This window comes from Mustelus asterias, unplaced genomic scaffold, assembly GCF_964213995.1.
Source record: "Mustelus asterias unplaced genomic scaffold, sMusAst1.hap1.1 HAP1_SCAFFOLD_1085, whole genome shotgun sequence".
NCBI lineage: Eukaryota > Metazoa > Chordata > Chondrichthyes > Carcharhiniformes > Triakidae > Mustelus > Mustelus asterias.
Window position 1 is genome coordinate 1 of NW_027591030.1, and position 14,952 is coordinate 14,952.

General features: G+C 53.4%; 1 protein-coding gene across 1 annotated transcript in view; it reads right to left on the bottom strand.

Annotated features, from left to right (window-relative positions):
• Positions 1–256: 256 nt before the first annotated feature.
• The window catches only part of LOC144487841 (nck-associated protein 1-like), a gene marked incomplete at its 3' end in the record, with an annotated part of 99,588 nt that continues 84,892 nt past the window's right edge, over positions 257–14,952 (bottom strand). The window contains exons 23-27 of the mRNA XM_078205915.1: positions 13,567–13,664; positions 13,152–13,245; positions 11,053–11,135; positions 8,745–8,825; positions 257–350 (exon numbers count right to left, since the gene is read on the bottom strand). Of these exons, the coding sequence (XP_078062041.1) occupies positions 257–350; positions 8,745–8,825; positions 11,053–11,135; positions 13,152–13,245; positions 13,567–13,664 (450 nt within the window). The remainder of the gene's footprint in view (positions 351–8,744; positions 8,826–11,052; positions 11,136–13,151; positions 13,246–13,566; positions 13,665–14,952) is intronic.

A 14,952-nucleotide genomic window follows, 5' to 3' on the forward strand; every position in this document is an offset into this window, starting at 1 on the left:
TAACCCCCCAAGATGTCAAGTAACTCAAACTTTGCCTTGAATATATTCAATGATCCAGCCGCCACGGCTTTCTGAGGGAGGGAACGCCACTCTCAGAGGAAGAAATTCCTCCTCTCCTCACCAGGGGGCGCAATCCACCCCATTTACGGTCACTGTGACAGCCTCCACTATTGAATTTTCTCATTATTGCCCACTCGTCCAAGCCAACTCTTTCCATTTTCAATTTGCTCCCACACTCTTGCCCGAGTAAACTCACCATTCCTCTGATTGGAAAGGGCTATGAGTAGGGCGGGATCCACCAGGCATGATGCCCCCGCGGCAGACGTCAGTTCACAGATAGCTAACATATCCTGCAGAAGTTAAGAAACAAGTTACTCAGGACATCGTCCCTCTCGGAGCACTCTGCTGCATGTTGGGGGGGTGGTGGAGGCATCTCTGTGCACTGAAGGCAGACCCAATGAATGTGAATGCCTGACTCATTCGTCTTGCCAATCTCTCCAGAAGAATGGACTACACGTGATAGTGAGACCATGTGGGGCGGCACGGTGGCACAGTGGTTAGCACCGCTGCCTCACAGCGCCAGGGACCCGGGTTCGATTCCCGACTTGGGTCACTGTCTGTGTGGAGTCTGCATGTTCTCCCCCGTGTCTGCGTGGGTTTCCTCCGGGTGCTCCGGTTTCCTCCCACAGTCTGAAAGATGTGCAGGTTAGGTGGATTGGCTGTGCTAAATTGCCCCTTAGTGTCCAAAGATGTGTAGGTTAGGTGGATTGGCCATGCTAAATTGCCCCTTAGTGTCCAAAGATGTGCAGGTTGGCTGGATTGGCCATGCTAACTTGCCCCTTAGGGGGTGATTTTACCATCCTGTTGTGCCCGTTTTTGCTTAGCGTGATTGGCGCAGGTTTTCGCGACTGGTGCCATTTTATGAGCGCCAGATTTTCGGCGCAGTCCGTCTCTCAGTGGAAACGGGTGAGAGGAAGGTTCATATATGGAAATGTATTACAATGCTCTTTTCCATCTGCTTCGTGAGCCCGGCACTCAATTATCCGGGCCCGCTTCCCTTCCTGACCTCACTGGGAAAGGTTCATCCCGGCGTGGAAATACCATGCCCCCCATGAACGGAGAACAGTCGTGTTGTCCTCGCCGTTGGAACCGGAGGCCATTGAGCCCCCCGGGGAGGCTGAGGGCAAGGGGGGGGGGGGGGGTGCCCCTTGGGCAGTGCCAGACTGGCACCTGGACAATGCCGAGGCAGGGCTAATGGGGCAGGGCTAATGTGGGGGCGGGACTCATGGGCAGAGGGGGTCCACTGCCACTCTGTCATGATCGGGGGGAGGTGGGGAGGAGGGGACCCGCTATCACTCTACAGGGATCTGGCGGGGGGGGGATTGGGGAGGGTGGGGGAAGGGCAGCAGGGCCACGATCGGTGGAGGCGGGGGAGAGGGCTGTATCTCGGGCCACGGGCCCCCGCGATTGCAGGGCAGGGGAGCTGCTTCAGGCTGCCTGCAGCAGCAGGGGCCTGACAGCTCTCTCTCTGTCTGTCAAACCCATGCACATGCACACTAGCTCCCTCTGCAGGGAGTGCGTTAGGCCCCACCCGAGGCAGCGAGCAACAGACTCACTCAGAAATTCTACAGGCAGAGTGCGTAAAGTGGGGCCTGAAAACACGTCCAAAAAACAGATCTGAAACTCTCCCAGTTTCAAGTCCACCCAGCACTTGGAACAAAAGTGATAAAATCGCCCCCTTAGTGTCAAAATCTTGGACTCAGAAGCTGTTAAGGGTCCGGAGAGGGAGGGGGAAACTCTTTGTACAGGATATGGAAGTTGCTTTAACTTGTTTTGAAATGTTGGTTGTGCACTTCAATGCTGATTTTAGATTTAAGGAGTGAAAAGAGGGTTTGTTGATCACAGAGGGACAGCAGGTGGAAGAGGAGTGGGGAGGGGGTGCGATTGATAGATTCTATGGGTGAGGACAAAGCTCATGCAGTGAAGCCATTGTAGGTGCATGTCTTTCAGTGAGTGACTCCCCTCGCTGGCATGGCTCCGTTTGCCACCTCTGCCAGGGTGGCATGGCGAATGAACTGCGGGGCTCTGTCTACACTGAGTCTGCAGACAGGTAAATCCCACAAGCCAATCAGGTTTGAGTGGTATCGCCAGAGGCAGTGCCCATGTGACCCTTGGTGATGGCCACCGATAGTGACATGGAATGGCAAACTCACTTGCGCAGCGGGGTCAGGAACTGGTTCGGGGGGGGGGGGGACACAGATTTAAAGTGGCACGGTGGTTAGCGCTGTTGCCTCTCAGCGCCAGGGACCCGGGTTCAATTCCCGGCTTGGGTCACTGTCTGTGTGGAGTCTGCACATTCTCCCCCTGTGTCTGTGTGGGTTTCCTCCGGGTGCTCCGGTTTCCTCCCACAGTCTAAAGATCTGAGGTTTAGATGGATTGGCCATATTAAATTGCCCCTTCGTGTCCAAAGATGTGTAGGGTTAGGTGGATTGGCCATGCTAAATTGCCCCTTAGTGTCCAAAGATGTGCGGGTTAGGTGGATTGGCCATGCTAAATTGCCCCTTAGTGTTCAAAGATGTGCAGGTTCGGTGGATTGGCCATGCTAAATTGTCCCTTAGTATCCAAAGATGTGTAGGTTAGGGGGATTGGCCATGCTAAATTGCCCCTTAGTGTCCAAAGATGTGCGGGTTAGGTGGATTGGCCATGCTAAATTGCCCCTTAGTGTTCAAAGATGTGCAAGTTCGGTGGATTGGCCATGCTAAATTGTCCCTTAGTATCCAAAGATGTGTAGGTTAGGGGGATTGGCCATGCTAAATTGTCCCTTAGTGTCCAAAGATGTGTAGGTTAGGGTGGATTAGCCATGCTAAATTGCCCCTTAGTGTCCAAAGATGTGTAGGTTAGGTGGATTGGCCATGCTAAATTGCCCCTTAGTGTCCAAAGATGTGCAGGTTAGGTGGATTGGCCATGCTAAATTGCCCCTTAGTGTCCGGGATGTGTAGGTGGATTAGCAGGGTAAATATGGTGGGTTATGGGGATAGGGCCTGGGTGGAATTGTTGTCAGTGCAGACTCGATGGGCTGAATGGCCTCCTTCTGCACTGTAGGGTTTCTACGATTGGTAGATAGATTCCAGGGAAGGTGAGAAGCAGGCTTTTCACCCAGACGGGTGTGGGGGGGGGCGTCTCGTAGCAAAGACAAAGGCAGCAACCCTCAACTCTTTTAACAGGTGTCTACAGAGGCACTGCGAGTGCTTCTGGGGTAAAGAGAAAATGCTGGAAACTTCCGCCGTGTCTAAAAATATCCTCGACTTTGTCACCACATTCTGCATTTACGGAATCACTTGAAGATTTTACAGTCACTCCGTGAGATACCTTCAGCGCGACAAATTGGGATGTGTGTTAGTCGGGTCGGGGGGGTGTTAGTCGGGTCGGGGGGGTGTGAGTCGGGTCGGGGGGGGTGTTAGTCGGGTCGGGGGGGGTGTGAGTCGGGTCGGGGGGGTGTGAGTCGGGTCGGGGGGGGGTGTGAGTCGGGTCGGGGGGGGTGTGAGTCGGGTCGGGGGGGGGTGTGAGTCGGGTCGGGGGGGTGTGAGTCGGGTCGGGGGGGTGTGAGTCGGGTCGGGGGGGGTGTGAGTCGGGTCGGGGGGGGTGTGAGTCGGGTCGGGGGTGTTAGTCGGGTCGGGGGGGGTGTTAGTCGGTGGGGGGGTGTTAGTCGAGTCGGGGGGGTGTTAATCGGGTCGGGGGGGGTGTGTTAGTCGGGGGGGGGGTGTTAATCGGGGGGGTGTGTTAGTCGGGGGGGTGTTAATCGGGGGGTGTTAGTCGGTGGGGGGGGGTGTTAGTCGAGTCGGGGGGGTGTTAGTCGGGTCGGGGGGGGTGTTAGTCGGGGGGGGGTGTTAATCGGGTGGGGGGGGGGGGTGTTAGTCGGGGGGGGGTGTTAGTCGGGTCGGGGGGGTGTTAGTCGGGTCGGGGGGGTGTGTTAGTCGGGGGGGGGGGGGTTTGTCGGGTCGGGGGGGGTGTTAGTCGGGTCGGGGTGTTAGTCGGGTCGGGTCGGGGGGGGGGGTGTTAGTCGGGTCGGGGGGGGTGTTAGTCGGGTCGGGGGGGGTGTTAGTCGGGTCGGGGGGGGTGTTAGTCGGGTCGGGGGGGGTGTTAGTCGGGTCGGGGGGGGTGTGTGGTGAACCATTGTTGGTTACCACCAGGAGTGCTGAGCCACGGTCTGGCCAGTACTATGAGTCTGTAGATATGTTACTGTTGGGGTTAGGGTTGGGCTGTTCTACCTGTTAATATAGTCCTATGGTACACCCCAGTCGGCTCCGCCTCCTGGGAGAGGTATAAAGGTCACTGCTCTGCCTGGTGACCCTTTAGTCTGGGATCATATACTGTATATGGTAGCTCTGTTATTGTTGGCAATAAAAGCCTTTATTTCCCGAGTACATCACGCCTCTCGTGTGTTATATCGCGCATCAGGGTGTTAGTCGGGTCGGGTCGGGGGGAGTGTTAGTTGGGTCGGGGTGGTGTTAGTCGAGGGGGGGGGGGGGGGGGTGGAGTGTTAGTCGGGTCGGGGAGGGTGCTAGTCAGCGGGGGTGTTAGTCAGGGGGGGGTGTTAGTCGGGGGGGGGGATGTTAGTCGGGGGGGTGTTAGTCGGGGGGGGTGTTAGTCGGGGGGGGTGTTAGTCGGGGGGGTGTTAGTCGGGGGGGTGTTAGTCGGGGGGGGGGGGGGGGGGAGTGTTAGTCGGGTCGGGGGGAGTGTTAGTCGGGTCGGGGGGGGTGTTAGTCGGTGGGGGGGTGTTAGTCGAGTCGGGGGGGTGTTAATCGGGTCGGGGGGGTGTGTTAGTCGGGGGGGGGGGGTGTTAATCGGGGGGTGTGTTAGTCGGGGGGGTGTTAATCGGGGGGTGTTAGTCGGTGGGGGGGGGGTGTTAGTCGAGTCGGGGGGGTGTTAGTCGGGTCGGGGGGGGTGTTAGTCGGGGGGGGGTGTTAATCGGGTGGGGGGGGTGTTAGTCGGGGGGGGTGTTAGTCGGGTCGGGGGGGGTGTTAGTCGGGTCGGGGGGTGTGTTAGTCGGGGGGGGGGGGTTTGTCGGGTCGGGGGGGGTGTTAGTCGGGTCGGGGTGTTAGTCGGGTCGGGTCGGGGGGGGGTGTTAGTCGGGTCGGGGGGGGTGTTAGTCGGGTCGGGGGGGTGTTAGTCGGGTCGGGGGGGGTGTTAGTCGGGTCGGGGGGGGTGTTAGTCGGGTCGGGGGGGGTGTGTGGTGAACCATTGTTGGTTACCACCAGGAGTGCTGAGCCACGGTCTGGCCAGTACTATGAGTCTGTAGATATGTTACTGTTGGGGTTAGGGTTGGGCTGTTCTACCTGTTAATATAGTCCTATGGTACACCCCAGTCGGCTCCGCCTCCTGGGAGAGGTATAAAGGTCACTGCTCTGCCTGGTGACCCTTTAGTCTGGGATCATATACTGTATATGGTAGCTCTGTTATTGTTGGCAATAAAAGCCTTTATTTCCCGAGTACATCACGCCTCTCGTGTGTTATATCGCGCATCAGGGTGTTAGTCGGGTCGGGTCGGGGGGGAGTGTTAGTTGGGTCGGGGTGGTGTTAGTCGAGGGGGGGGGGGGGGGGGTGGAGTGTTAGTCGGGTCGGGGAGGGTGCTAGTCAGCGGGGGTGTTAGTCAGGGGGGGTGTTAGTCGGGGGGGGGGATGTTAGTCGGGGGGGGTGTTAGTCGGGGGGTGTTAGTCGGGGGGGGTGTTAGTCGGGGGGGTGTTAGTCGGGGGGTGTTAGTCGGGGGGGGGGGGGGGGAGTGTTAGTCGGGTCGGGGGGAGTGTTAGTCGGGTCGGGGGGGGTGTTAGTCGGGGGGGGTGTTAGTCGGGTCGGGGGGGGTGTTAGTCGGAGGGGGGGGTGTTAGTCGGGTGGGGGGTTAGTCGGGGTGGGGGGGTTAGTCGGGGGGGTTGGGGGAGGGTGTTAGTCGGGTCGGGGAGGGTGCTAGTCGGGGGGGTGTTGGGGGGGTGTTAGTCGGGTCGGGGGGGGGATGTTAGACGGGGGGTTTGGGGGGGGGGGGGGTGTTATTCGGGTCCGGGAGGGTGCCAGTCTTCTTCGTGTTAGCAATGCGGGATTTCGGAGCAGCGTGCGAGAGATTAAACGCAGACAGATTCCGGCTCGATTGGAAATCTGTGGCACTGAGATTCCCTCGTTCATTTGACTCTTTTACATTTCCCGTTCTGTCGCTACCCCTCGGGGGCCATGAATCCTCCTTCACTCTCCAGGTGACCATTCGCCAAGAGGGAGCCTGTACAGGAACTGCTCTTCAACTGTGGTGCCCATCACATTCACAGCCCAGTTCTGTCCTCACTGAACATTTGCACACGGGCACTGTCCAGCAATGGGCAACGTCCAGCCGCCTGGCTGACGGAAGGGCAACGCATCGGCTTGAGTGACAGGGAGATAAAGAGACCTCGACACAGGCCGGCGATTAAACTTCCTCTGCTGCTTGTGTCGGAGCTGGAACGAGCAGTCAGCCCCTTTCGCTTCTCCTGAGGTTCACTGGGATCATGGCTGATCCGTTACTGAAGTGAATCTGCCTCTCCCGTAACCCACCCAACACAAATCAGTGCTTTATATTTTGAGTGCCATAGTATTGGCAGCACAGCGGTATGGTGGTTAGCACTGCTGCCTCACAGCGCCAGGGAGCCGGGTTCAATTCCGGCCTCGGGTCACTGTCTGTGCGGAGTCTGCACATTCCCCCCGTGTCTGCGTGGGTTTTTTCCATGTGCTCCAGTTTCCTCCCACGGTCCAAAGATGTGCTGGTTAGATGTATTGGCCATGTTAAATTGCCCCTTAGTGTCCAAAGATGTGTAGCTTAGGTGGATTGGCCGTGCTAAATTGCCCCTTAGTGTCCAAAGATGTGTAGGTTAGGTGGATTGGCCATGCTAAATTGTCCCTTAGTGTCCAAAGATGTGTAGCTTAGGTGGATTGGCCGTGCTAAATTGCCCCTTAGTGTCCAAAGATGTGTAGCTTAGGTGGATTGGCCATGCTAAATTGCCCCTTAGTGTCCAAAGATGTGTAGCTTAGGTGGATTGGCCGTGCTAAATTGCCCCTTAGTGTCCAAAGATGTGTAGGTTAGGTGGATTGGCCATGCTAAATTGTCCCTTAGTGTCCAAAGATGTGTAGCTTAGGTGGATTGGCCATGCTAAATTGTCCCTTAGTGTCCAAAGATGTGTAGCTTAGGTGGATTGGCCATGCTAAATTGCCCCTTAGTGTCCAAAGATGTGTAGCTTAGGTGGATTGGCCATGCTAAATTGTCCCTTAGTGTCCAAAGATGTGCAGGTTAGGTGGATTGGCCATGCTAAATTGCCCCTTAGTGTCCAAAGATGTGTAGCTTAGGTGGATTGGCCGTGCTAAATTGCCCCTTAGTGTCCAAAGATGTGTAGGTTAGGTGGATTGGCCATGCTAAATTGTCCCTTAGTGTCCAAAGATGTGTAGCTTAGGTGGATTGGCCGTGCTAAATTGCCCCTTAGTGTCCAAAGATGTGTAGCTTAGGTGGATTGGCCATGCTAAATTGCCCCTTAGTGTCCAAAGATGTGTAGCTTAGGTGGATTGGCCGTGCTAAATTGCCCCTTAGTGTCCAAAGATGTGTAGGTTAAGTGGATTGGCCATGCTAAATTGTCCCTTAGTGTCCAAAGATGTGTAGCTTAGGTGGATTGGCCATGCTAAATTGTCCCTTAGTGTCCAAAGATGTGTAGCTTAGGTGGATTGGCCATGCTAAATTGCCCCTTAGTGTCCAAAGATGTGTAGCTTAGGTGGATTGGCCATGCTAAATTGTCCCTTAGTGTCCAAAGATGTGCAGGTTAGGTGGATTGGCCATGCTAAATTGCCCCTTAGTGTCCAAAGATGTGTAGCTTAGGTGGATTGGCCGTGCTAAATTGCCCCTTAGTGTCCAAAAATGTGCAGGTTAGGTGGATTGGCCATGCTAAATTGCCCCTTAGTGTCCAAAGATGTGTAGCTTAGGTGGATTGGCCGTGCTAAATTGCCCCTTAGTGTCCAAAAATGTGCAGGTTAGGTGGATTGGCCATGCTAAATTGCCCCTTAGTGTCCAAAGATGTGCAGGTTAGGTGGATTGGCCATGCTAAATTGTCCCTTAGTGTCCAAAGATGTGTAGGTTAGGTGGATTGGCCATACTAAATTGCCCCTTAGTGTCCAAAGATGTGTAGGTTAGGTGGATTGGCCATGCTAAATTGTCCCTTAGTGTCCAAAGATGTGTAGGTTAGGTGGATTGGCCATGCTAAATTGCCCCTTAGTGTCCAAAGATGTGTAGGTTAGGTGGATTGGCCATGCTAAATTGTCCCTTAGTGTCCAAAGATGTGTAGGTTAGGTGGATTGGCCATGCTAAATTGTCCCTTAGTGTCCAAAGATGTGTAGGTTAGGTGGATTGGCCATGCTAAATTGTCCCTTAGTGTCCAAAGATGTGTAGGTTAGGTGGATTGGCGATACTAAATTGCCCCTTAGTGTACCCAAACAGGAGTGTGGCAACTGGGGGATTTTCACAGTAACTTCATTGCAGTGTTAATGTAAGCCTAACCTGTGACACTGATAAATAATTTTTCTTCATTGTGCTGAAAGTTCCTTTGCAGTTCATCCGTTCCCCGGGCGGGGGGACAACCTCACGCTGAGAAACAGCGGGAAAGGCCGGTCACAGACAGTGCAGGCTAGAGATGGAAGGAGACCCTCCCCGAGCCACAATAATGTTACCCCAACGCACCCCCGCATACCTTGGTGTCAGTGTCCGGGCTGATGATATCACTCAAGAGTTGAATGGAGCCCATGAGGAATGGGATGTGGCCGGATAAAACCTGCAGAAGGACAAGAAAGAGTGTTAGTGCAACCATTCCCCACCATCGGCCGAGTGCCTTCCATTCCCTCACAGGCTCTGAGCGACAGGCTGGAAGAGCAGGAGCCAACCACTCGGTCCGAGGATAATTAGCGATGGGCAACAAATGCTGGCCTTTCCAGCTGCACCCACATCCCAAGAATCACCAAATCCACGGCACGGGGACAGGCCCTTCGGCCCAAACTGGCCCATGTCCATCAAAAAGCCCATCTATGGGCAGCACAGTGGTCAGCACTGCTGCATCAGAATCGCCATTATTTATCAAATCGCTGAAATTATCAGAAAGGATTCGACATCCGGAGATTGATGGGAGATTACTAAATTACAGATATAGTAACTGCTGCACGGTGGCACAGTGGTTAGCACTGCTGCCTCACAGCGCCAGGGACCCGGGTTCCATTCCCGGCTTGGGTCACTGTCTGTGTGAAGTTTGCATGTTCTCCCCGTGTCTGCGTGGGTTTCCTCCGGGTGCTCCGGTTTCCTCCCACAGTCTGAAAGACGTGCTGGTCAGGTGGATTGGCCGTGCTAAATTCTCCCTCAGTGTACCCAAACAGGAGCGTGGCGACTAGGGGATTTTCACAGTAACTTCATTGCAGTGTTAATGTCAGCCTACTTGTGACTAATAAATAAACTTTAAACTTTTAAACTAACCCCATTTGCCTGCATTTGGCCCATATCCCTCTAAACCTTTCCTATCCATGTATCTGACGAAATGCCTTTTAAATGTTGTCAATGTTCCTTCCTCAACCACTTCCCCCGGCAGCTCATTCCACACACGCACCACCCTCTGGGTAAAACGTTGCTCCTCAGGTTCCCATGAACTCTTTCCCCTCTTCACTTAAACCTCTGCCCTCTAATTCTCACTTCCCCAAGCCTGGGGAAAAGACTGAGTGCATTCACCCTATCCATGTCTCTCATGGTCTTGATGTGGAGTTGCCGGCGTTGGACTGGGGTGGACACGGTAAGAAGTCTCACAACACCAGTTTAAAGTCCAACAGGTTTATTTGGAATCACGAGCTTTCGGAGGGTTGCCCCTTCATGAAGGATGTCAGTCAGTCCATGTGGTGTAGGTACACCCACAGTGCTGTTAGGGAGAGAGTTCCAGGATTGTTATTGGACATCAGTCAGTCCATGTGATGTAGGTACACCCACAGTACTGTTAGGGAGGGAGTTCCAGGATTGTTATTGGACGTCAGTCAGTCCATGTGGTGTAGGTACAGCCACAGTGCTGTTAGGGAGAGAGTTCCAGGATTGTGATTGGACATCAGTCAGTCCATGTGGTGCAGGTACACCCACAGTGCTGTTAGGGAGGGAGTTCCAGGATTGTTATTGGACATCAGTCAGTCCATGTGGTGTAGGTACACCCACAGTGCTGTTAGGGAGGGAGTTCCAGGATTGTTATTGGACGTCAGTCAGTCCATGTGGTGTAGGTACACCCACAGTGCTGTTAGGGAGAGAGTTCCAGGATTGTGATTGGACATCAGTCAGTCCATGTGGTGCAGGTACACCCACAGTGCTGTTAGGGAGGGAGTTCCAGGATTGTTATTGGACATCAGTCAGTCCATGTGGTGTAGGTACACCCACAGTGCTGTTAGGGAGGGAGTTCCAGGATTGTTATTGGACATCAGTCAGTCCATGTGGTGTAGGTACACCCAGTGTGCAGTTAGGAAGGTAGTTCCAGGATTGTTATTGGGCATCAGTCAGTCCATGTGGTGTAGGTACATCCACAGTGCTGTTAGGGAGGGAGTTCCAGTATTATTATTGGACATCAGTCAGTCCATGTGGTGTAGGTACACCCACAGTGCTGTTAGGGAGAGAGTTCCAGGATTGTTATTGGACATCAGTCAGTCCATGTGGTGTAGGTACACCCACAGTGCTGTTAGGGAGGGAGTTCCAGGATTGTTATTGGACATCAGTCAGTCCATGTGGTGTAGGTACACCCACAGTGCTGTTAGGGAGGGAGTTCCAGGATTTTGACCCAGCGACAGTGAAGGAACGGCGATATATTTCCAAGTCAGGATGGTGAGTGGCTCGGAGGGGAACCTCCAGGTGGGGGTATTCCCAGGTATCTGCTGCCCTTGTCCTGCTAGATGGTAGAGGTGGTGTGTTTGGAAGGTGCTGTTGGAGGAACATGTGCTGTCCGATATATCGAGGCAGTGCAGAGACTGACAGGAAGTGCCTCCACTTACATCTCGAAGAGCTTCCTGCGCCATTGCTCGAAAGTTGAGAATCACACCGATGATTGTCATTCTCTTCAGAACATTGTCAGAAGCTGGAACACAAAGAGGTGATGCAGAGACTCGGTAAGAAGCTGAGAACAAGGCCACGTTCACTATAGCGCTCGATGTTGGGGTTCTTCAGCGATATGTATATTGTATTCGACATACAATATTCCCACCCGTCCACCCACTGACAGACAAATTCTCTCTGTTCCAGTCGATCTGTCTATAATGATTTTGGTCCAAATATCCCAGTCAAGGTGAACCTTTCCTCATGAGTCGGAAGATTATCTTGTTTTCCAAAGTTAATTTTACAAAGCTATCTGTGCATTTTCTTCCCAGCGAGTGACGATCCAATCCAATCACCGTGGCTTCAGCAACAGGATTTAGGAGCAAACAAAAAATATTCTCAATTGTAAAATCTTAAAATATCAAAAATTATATTCCGAATCCAAGTTCGGAAGCAGACAGCAAAACAAAGTCAGCAGAATCTGAGATCCACTCAGAGAAGCTCACAAGGTCATCGCCAGAAGATTAGCTTACATTGAAAAACTCCCTCCACACTGCACGGTCTTCCCAGGACAGGTACAGCACGGGGTTAGATACAGAGTGAACCTCCCTCTACACTGTCCCCATCAAACACTCCCAGGACAGGTACAGCACGGGGTTAGATACAGAGTAAGGCTCCCTCTACACTGTCCCCATCAAACACTCCCAGGACAGGTATAGCACGGGGTTAGATACAGGGTAAAACTCCCTCTACACTGTCCCCCATCAAACACTCCCAGGACAGGTACAGCACAGGGTTAGATACAGAGTAAAGCTCCCTGTACACTGTCCCCCATCAAACACTCCCAGGACAGGTACAGCACGGGGTTAGATACAGAGTAAAGCTCCCTCTACACTGTCCCCCATCAAACACTCCCAGGACAGGTACAGCACGGGGTTAGATACAGAGTAAAGCTCCCTCTACACTGTCCCCATCAAACACTCCCAGGACAGGTACAGCACAGGGTTAGATACAGAGTAAAGCTCCCTCTACACTGTCCCCCATCAAACACTCCCAGGACAGGTACAGCACAGGGTTAGATACAGAGTAAAGCTCCCTCTACACTGTCCCCATCAAACACTCCCAGGACAGGTATAGCACGGGGTTAGATACAGGGTAAAACTCCCTCTACACTGTCCCCCATCAAACACTCCCAGGACAGGTACAGCACGGGGTTAGATACAGAGTAAAGCTCCCTGTACACTGTCCCCCATCAAACACTCCCAGGACAGGTACAGCACGGGGTTAGATACAGAGTAAAGCTCCCTCTACACTGTCCCCCATCAAACACTCCCAGGACAGGTACAGCACGGGGTTAGATACAGAGTAAAGCTCTCTCTACACTGTCCCCATCAAACACTCCCAGGACAGGTACAGCACGGGGTTAGATACAGAGTAAAGCTCCCTCTACACTGTCCCCATCAAACACTCCCAGGACAGGGACAGCACGGGGTTAGATACAGAGTAAAGCTCCCTCTACACTGTCCCCCATCAAACACTCCCAGGACAGGTACAGCACGGGGTTAGATACAGAGTAAAGCTCCCTCTGCACTGTCCCCATCAAACACTCCCAGGACAGGTACAGCACGGGGTTAGATACAGATTAAAGCTCCCTCTGCACTGTCCCCCATCAAACACTCCCAGGACAGGTACAGCACGGGGTTAGATACAGAGTAAAGCTCCCTCTACACTGTCCCCATCAAACACTCCCAGGACAGGTACAGCACGGGGTTAGATACAGAGTAAAGCTCCCTCTACACTGTTCCCCATCAAACATTCCCAGGACAGGTACAGCACGGGGTTAGATAAAGAGTAAAGCTCCCTCTACACTGTCCCCATCAAACACTCCCAGGACAGGTACAGCACGGGGTTAGGTACAGAAATCTTATTTACATCGTAAACAGGCAAATAATGCATCAGGGGTAAAGCATTCAGAAGTAACTGATCACAATGCGATTGGAAAGATGAGGTAACATGTGGAATGGAGGAATTATCGGAGAGCTGAGGCCTTGCCACTTACAGGTTAGACGCTTGGCGAACTGTGTCATCAAATCTGGTTTCTGCAAGCTGGATTTGACCTGGGCCAAGATGTCCATGTTTTCCACCACGAGCTTCTGATGAAAGAAATACCCGTTACAACACCTCACGGTCACCTTCTCTCTCGCCATCTCAACTTGACAAACCCCATCCCACCCTGCGTGGCTAGGCCCTGACCTGGTCAGCCTCGCCCCCCTCCGTGCCCCCTCCCACCCAGCTACCCACCTCCAAACAAAAATAAAATCCGCACAGGGTGCCCGCCCGAGACATGGCACCGGCAGGCCCCGGGACTGAGTGTAGCCAGGGTCGAGCCTGCCCGTGGTCGCCACTGCGTGACTGCTATCATTCCCCGGGGGTACCGGCGCCAGCGATCGCATGCCAGGTGGCGCATCCCTTACCTTCAGCTCGTTCACCTGTGACGTGATGTGCCACATCAAGTGTTCGCTTAAGTGTTTCATCCCGTATGGTCCAATCAACTCTGCCAACGCCTGCAGTTCTGCAACGTCAAGATTGAAATCAGGAGCATGTTAGTCACAAGTGATTCCAGACCGAAGCCGGTTTCTTGTCAGACTCTTCCTCAGTGTTACTAACCTACAAGTCGCTCTCCACCCCAGAATGTTCCAACTCCTTTGAGTTAAACAATTAAACTGAGGGACAAAATAAGAGGGGCTGCCCCTTTAAGAGAAACAGCCTGAAACCAAAACAAATCAAATTTAGAACTTAACACGCAGAGGGATCTGGGCGTGCCGGCCCACAATTCCCTGAAAGTGGCAACACAGGTGGCTAAGGTGATTAAGAAGGCATGCTTGCCTTCATCGGCTGGGGCATTGAGTACAAGAGTTGGCAAATCATGTCACAGCTATGTAAAACCTTGGCTCGGCCGCATTTGGAGTATTGCGTGCAGTTCTGGTCACCACATTACCAAAAGGATGTAGAAACTTTGGAGAGAGTCAGAGAAGGTTCACCAGGATGTTGCCTGGTCTCGAGGGTGTCGGCTATGAGGAGAGGTTGGATAAACTGGGATTGTTTTCACTGGAAAGACGGAGGCTGAGGGGAGACCTGGTCTACAAAATGATGAGAGGCACAGACAGGGTGGATAGTCAGAGGCTTTTTCCCCAGGGTGGAAGTGTCAATTACAAGGGGGCACAGGTTCAAGGTGAGAGGGGGAAAGTTTAAGGGAGATGTGCGGGGGGAGGTTTTTCACGCAGAGAGTGGTGGGTGCCTGGAACGCGCTGCCAGAGGAGGTGGTGGAAGCAGGAACATTAACAACATTTAAGAGGCATCTGAATGGGTTCATGAATAGGGAGGGAAGAGAGGACCAAGGGCAGAAAGTGTTTTTTAATTTAGTCAGGGCATCATGATCAGCATGGGCTTGGAGGGCCGAAGGGCCTGTTCCTGTGCTAGACTGTTCTTTGTAAGACATCAAACCAAAATGTGATTGAAAGGGTCAACAACACACCCCAGCTCCTGCCGGGCCCAATGGGCACAGAAGGCCTCGATGGTGCCTTTGGACACTGAATGCTCCCTCTCCAGGGACACCCGCCATGAATGTCGCCACGGGAGAGGGGTAGACGGTCAGATTAGATGATGCCCTCGATCGCCTATTGCCTGGCACTTTGGCCTGGCCCAGGATCAGGTTTATGTGGAACTTCTCCTCCTTCACTGCCCTTGCTGTCTCTATTCCTGGACTGTCACATGTTTAACTCCCAATTCCCTTAACAAGGCCACTGTCACACACAGTGATTGGTAACACGCTGACAGAGGCCCCACAGTCCACAGCAAAC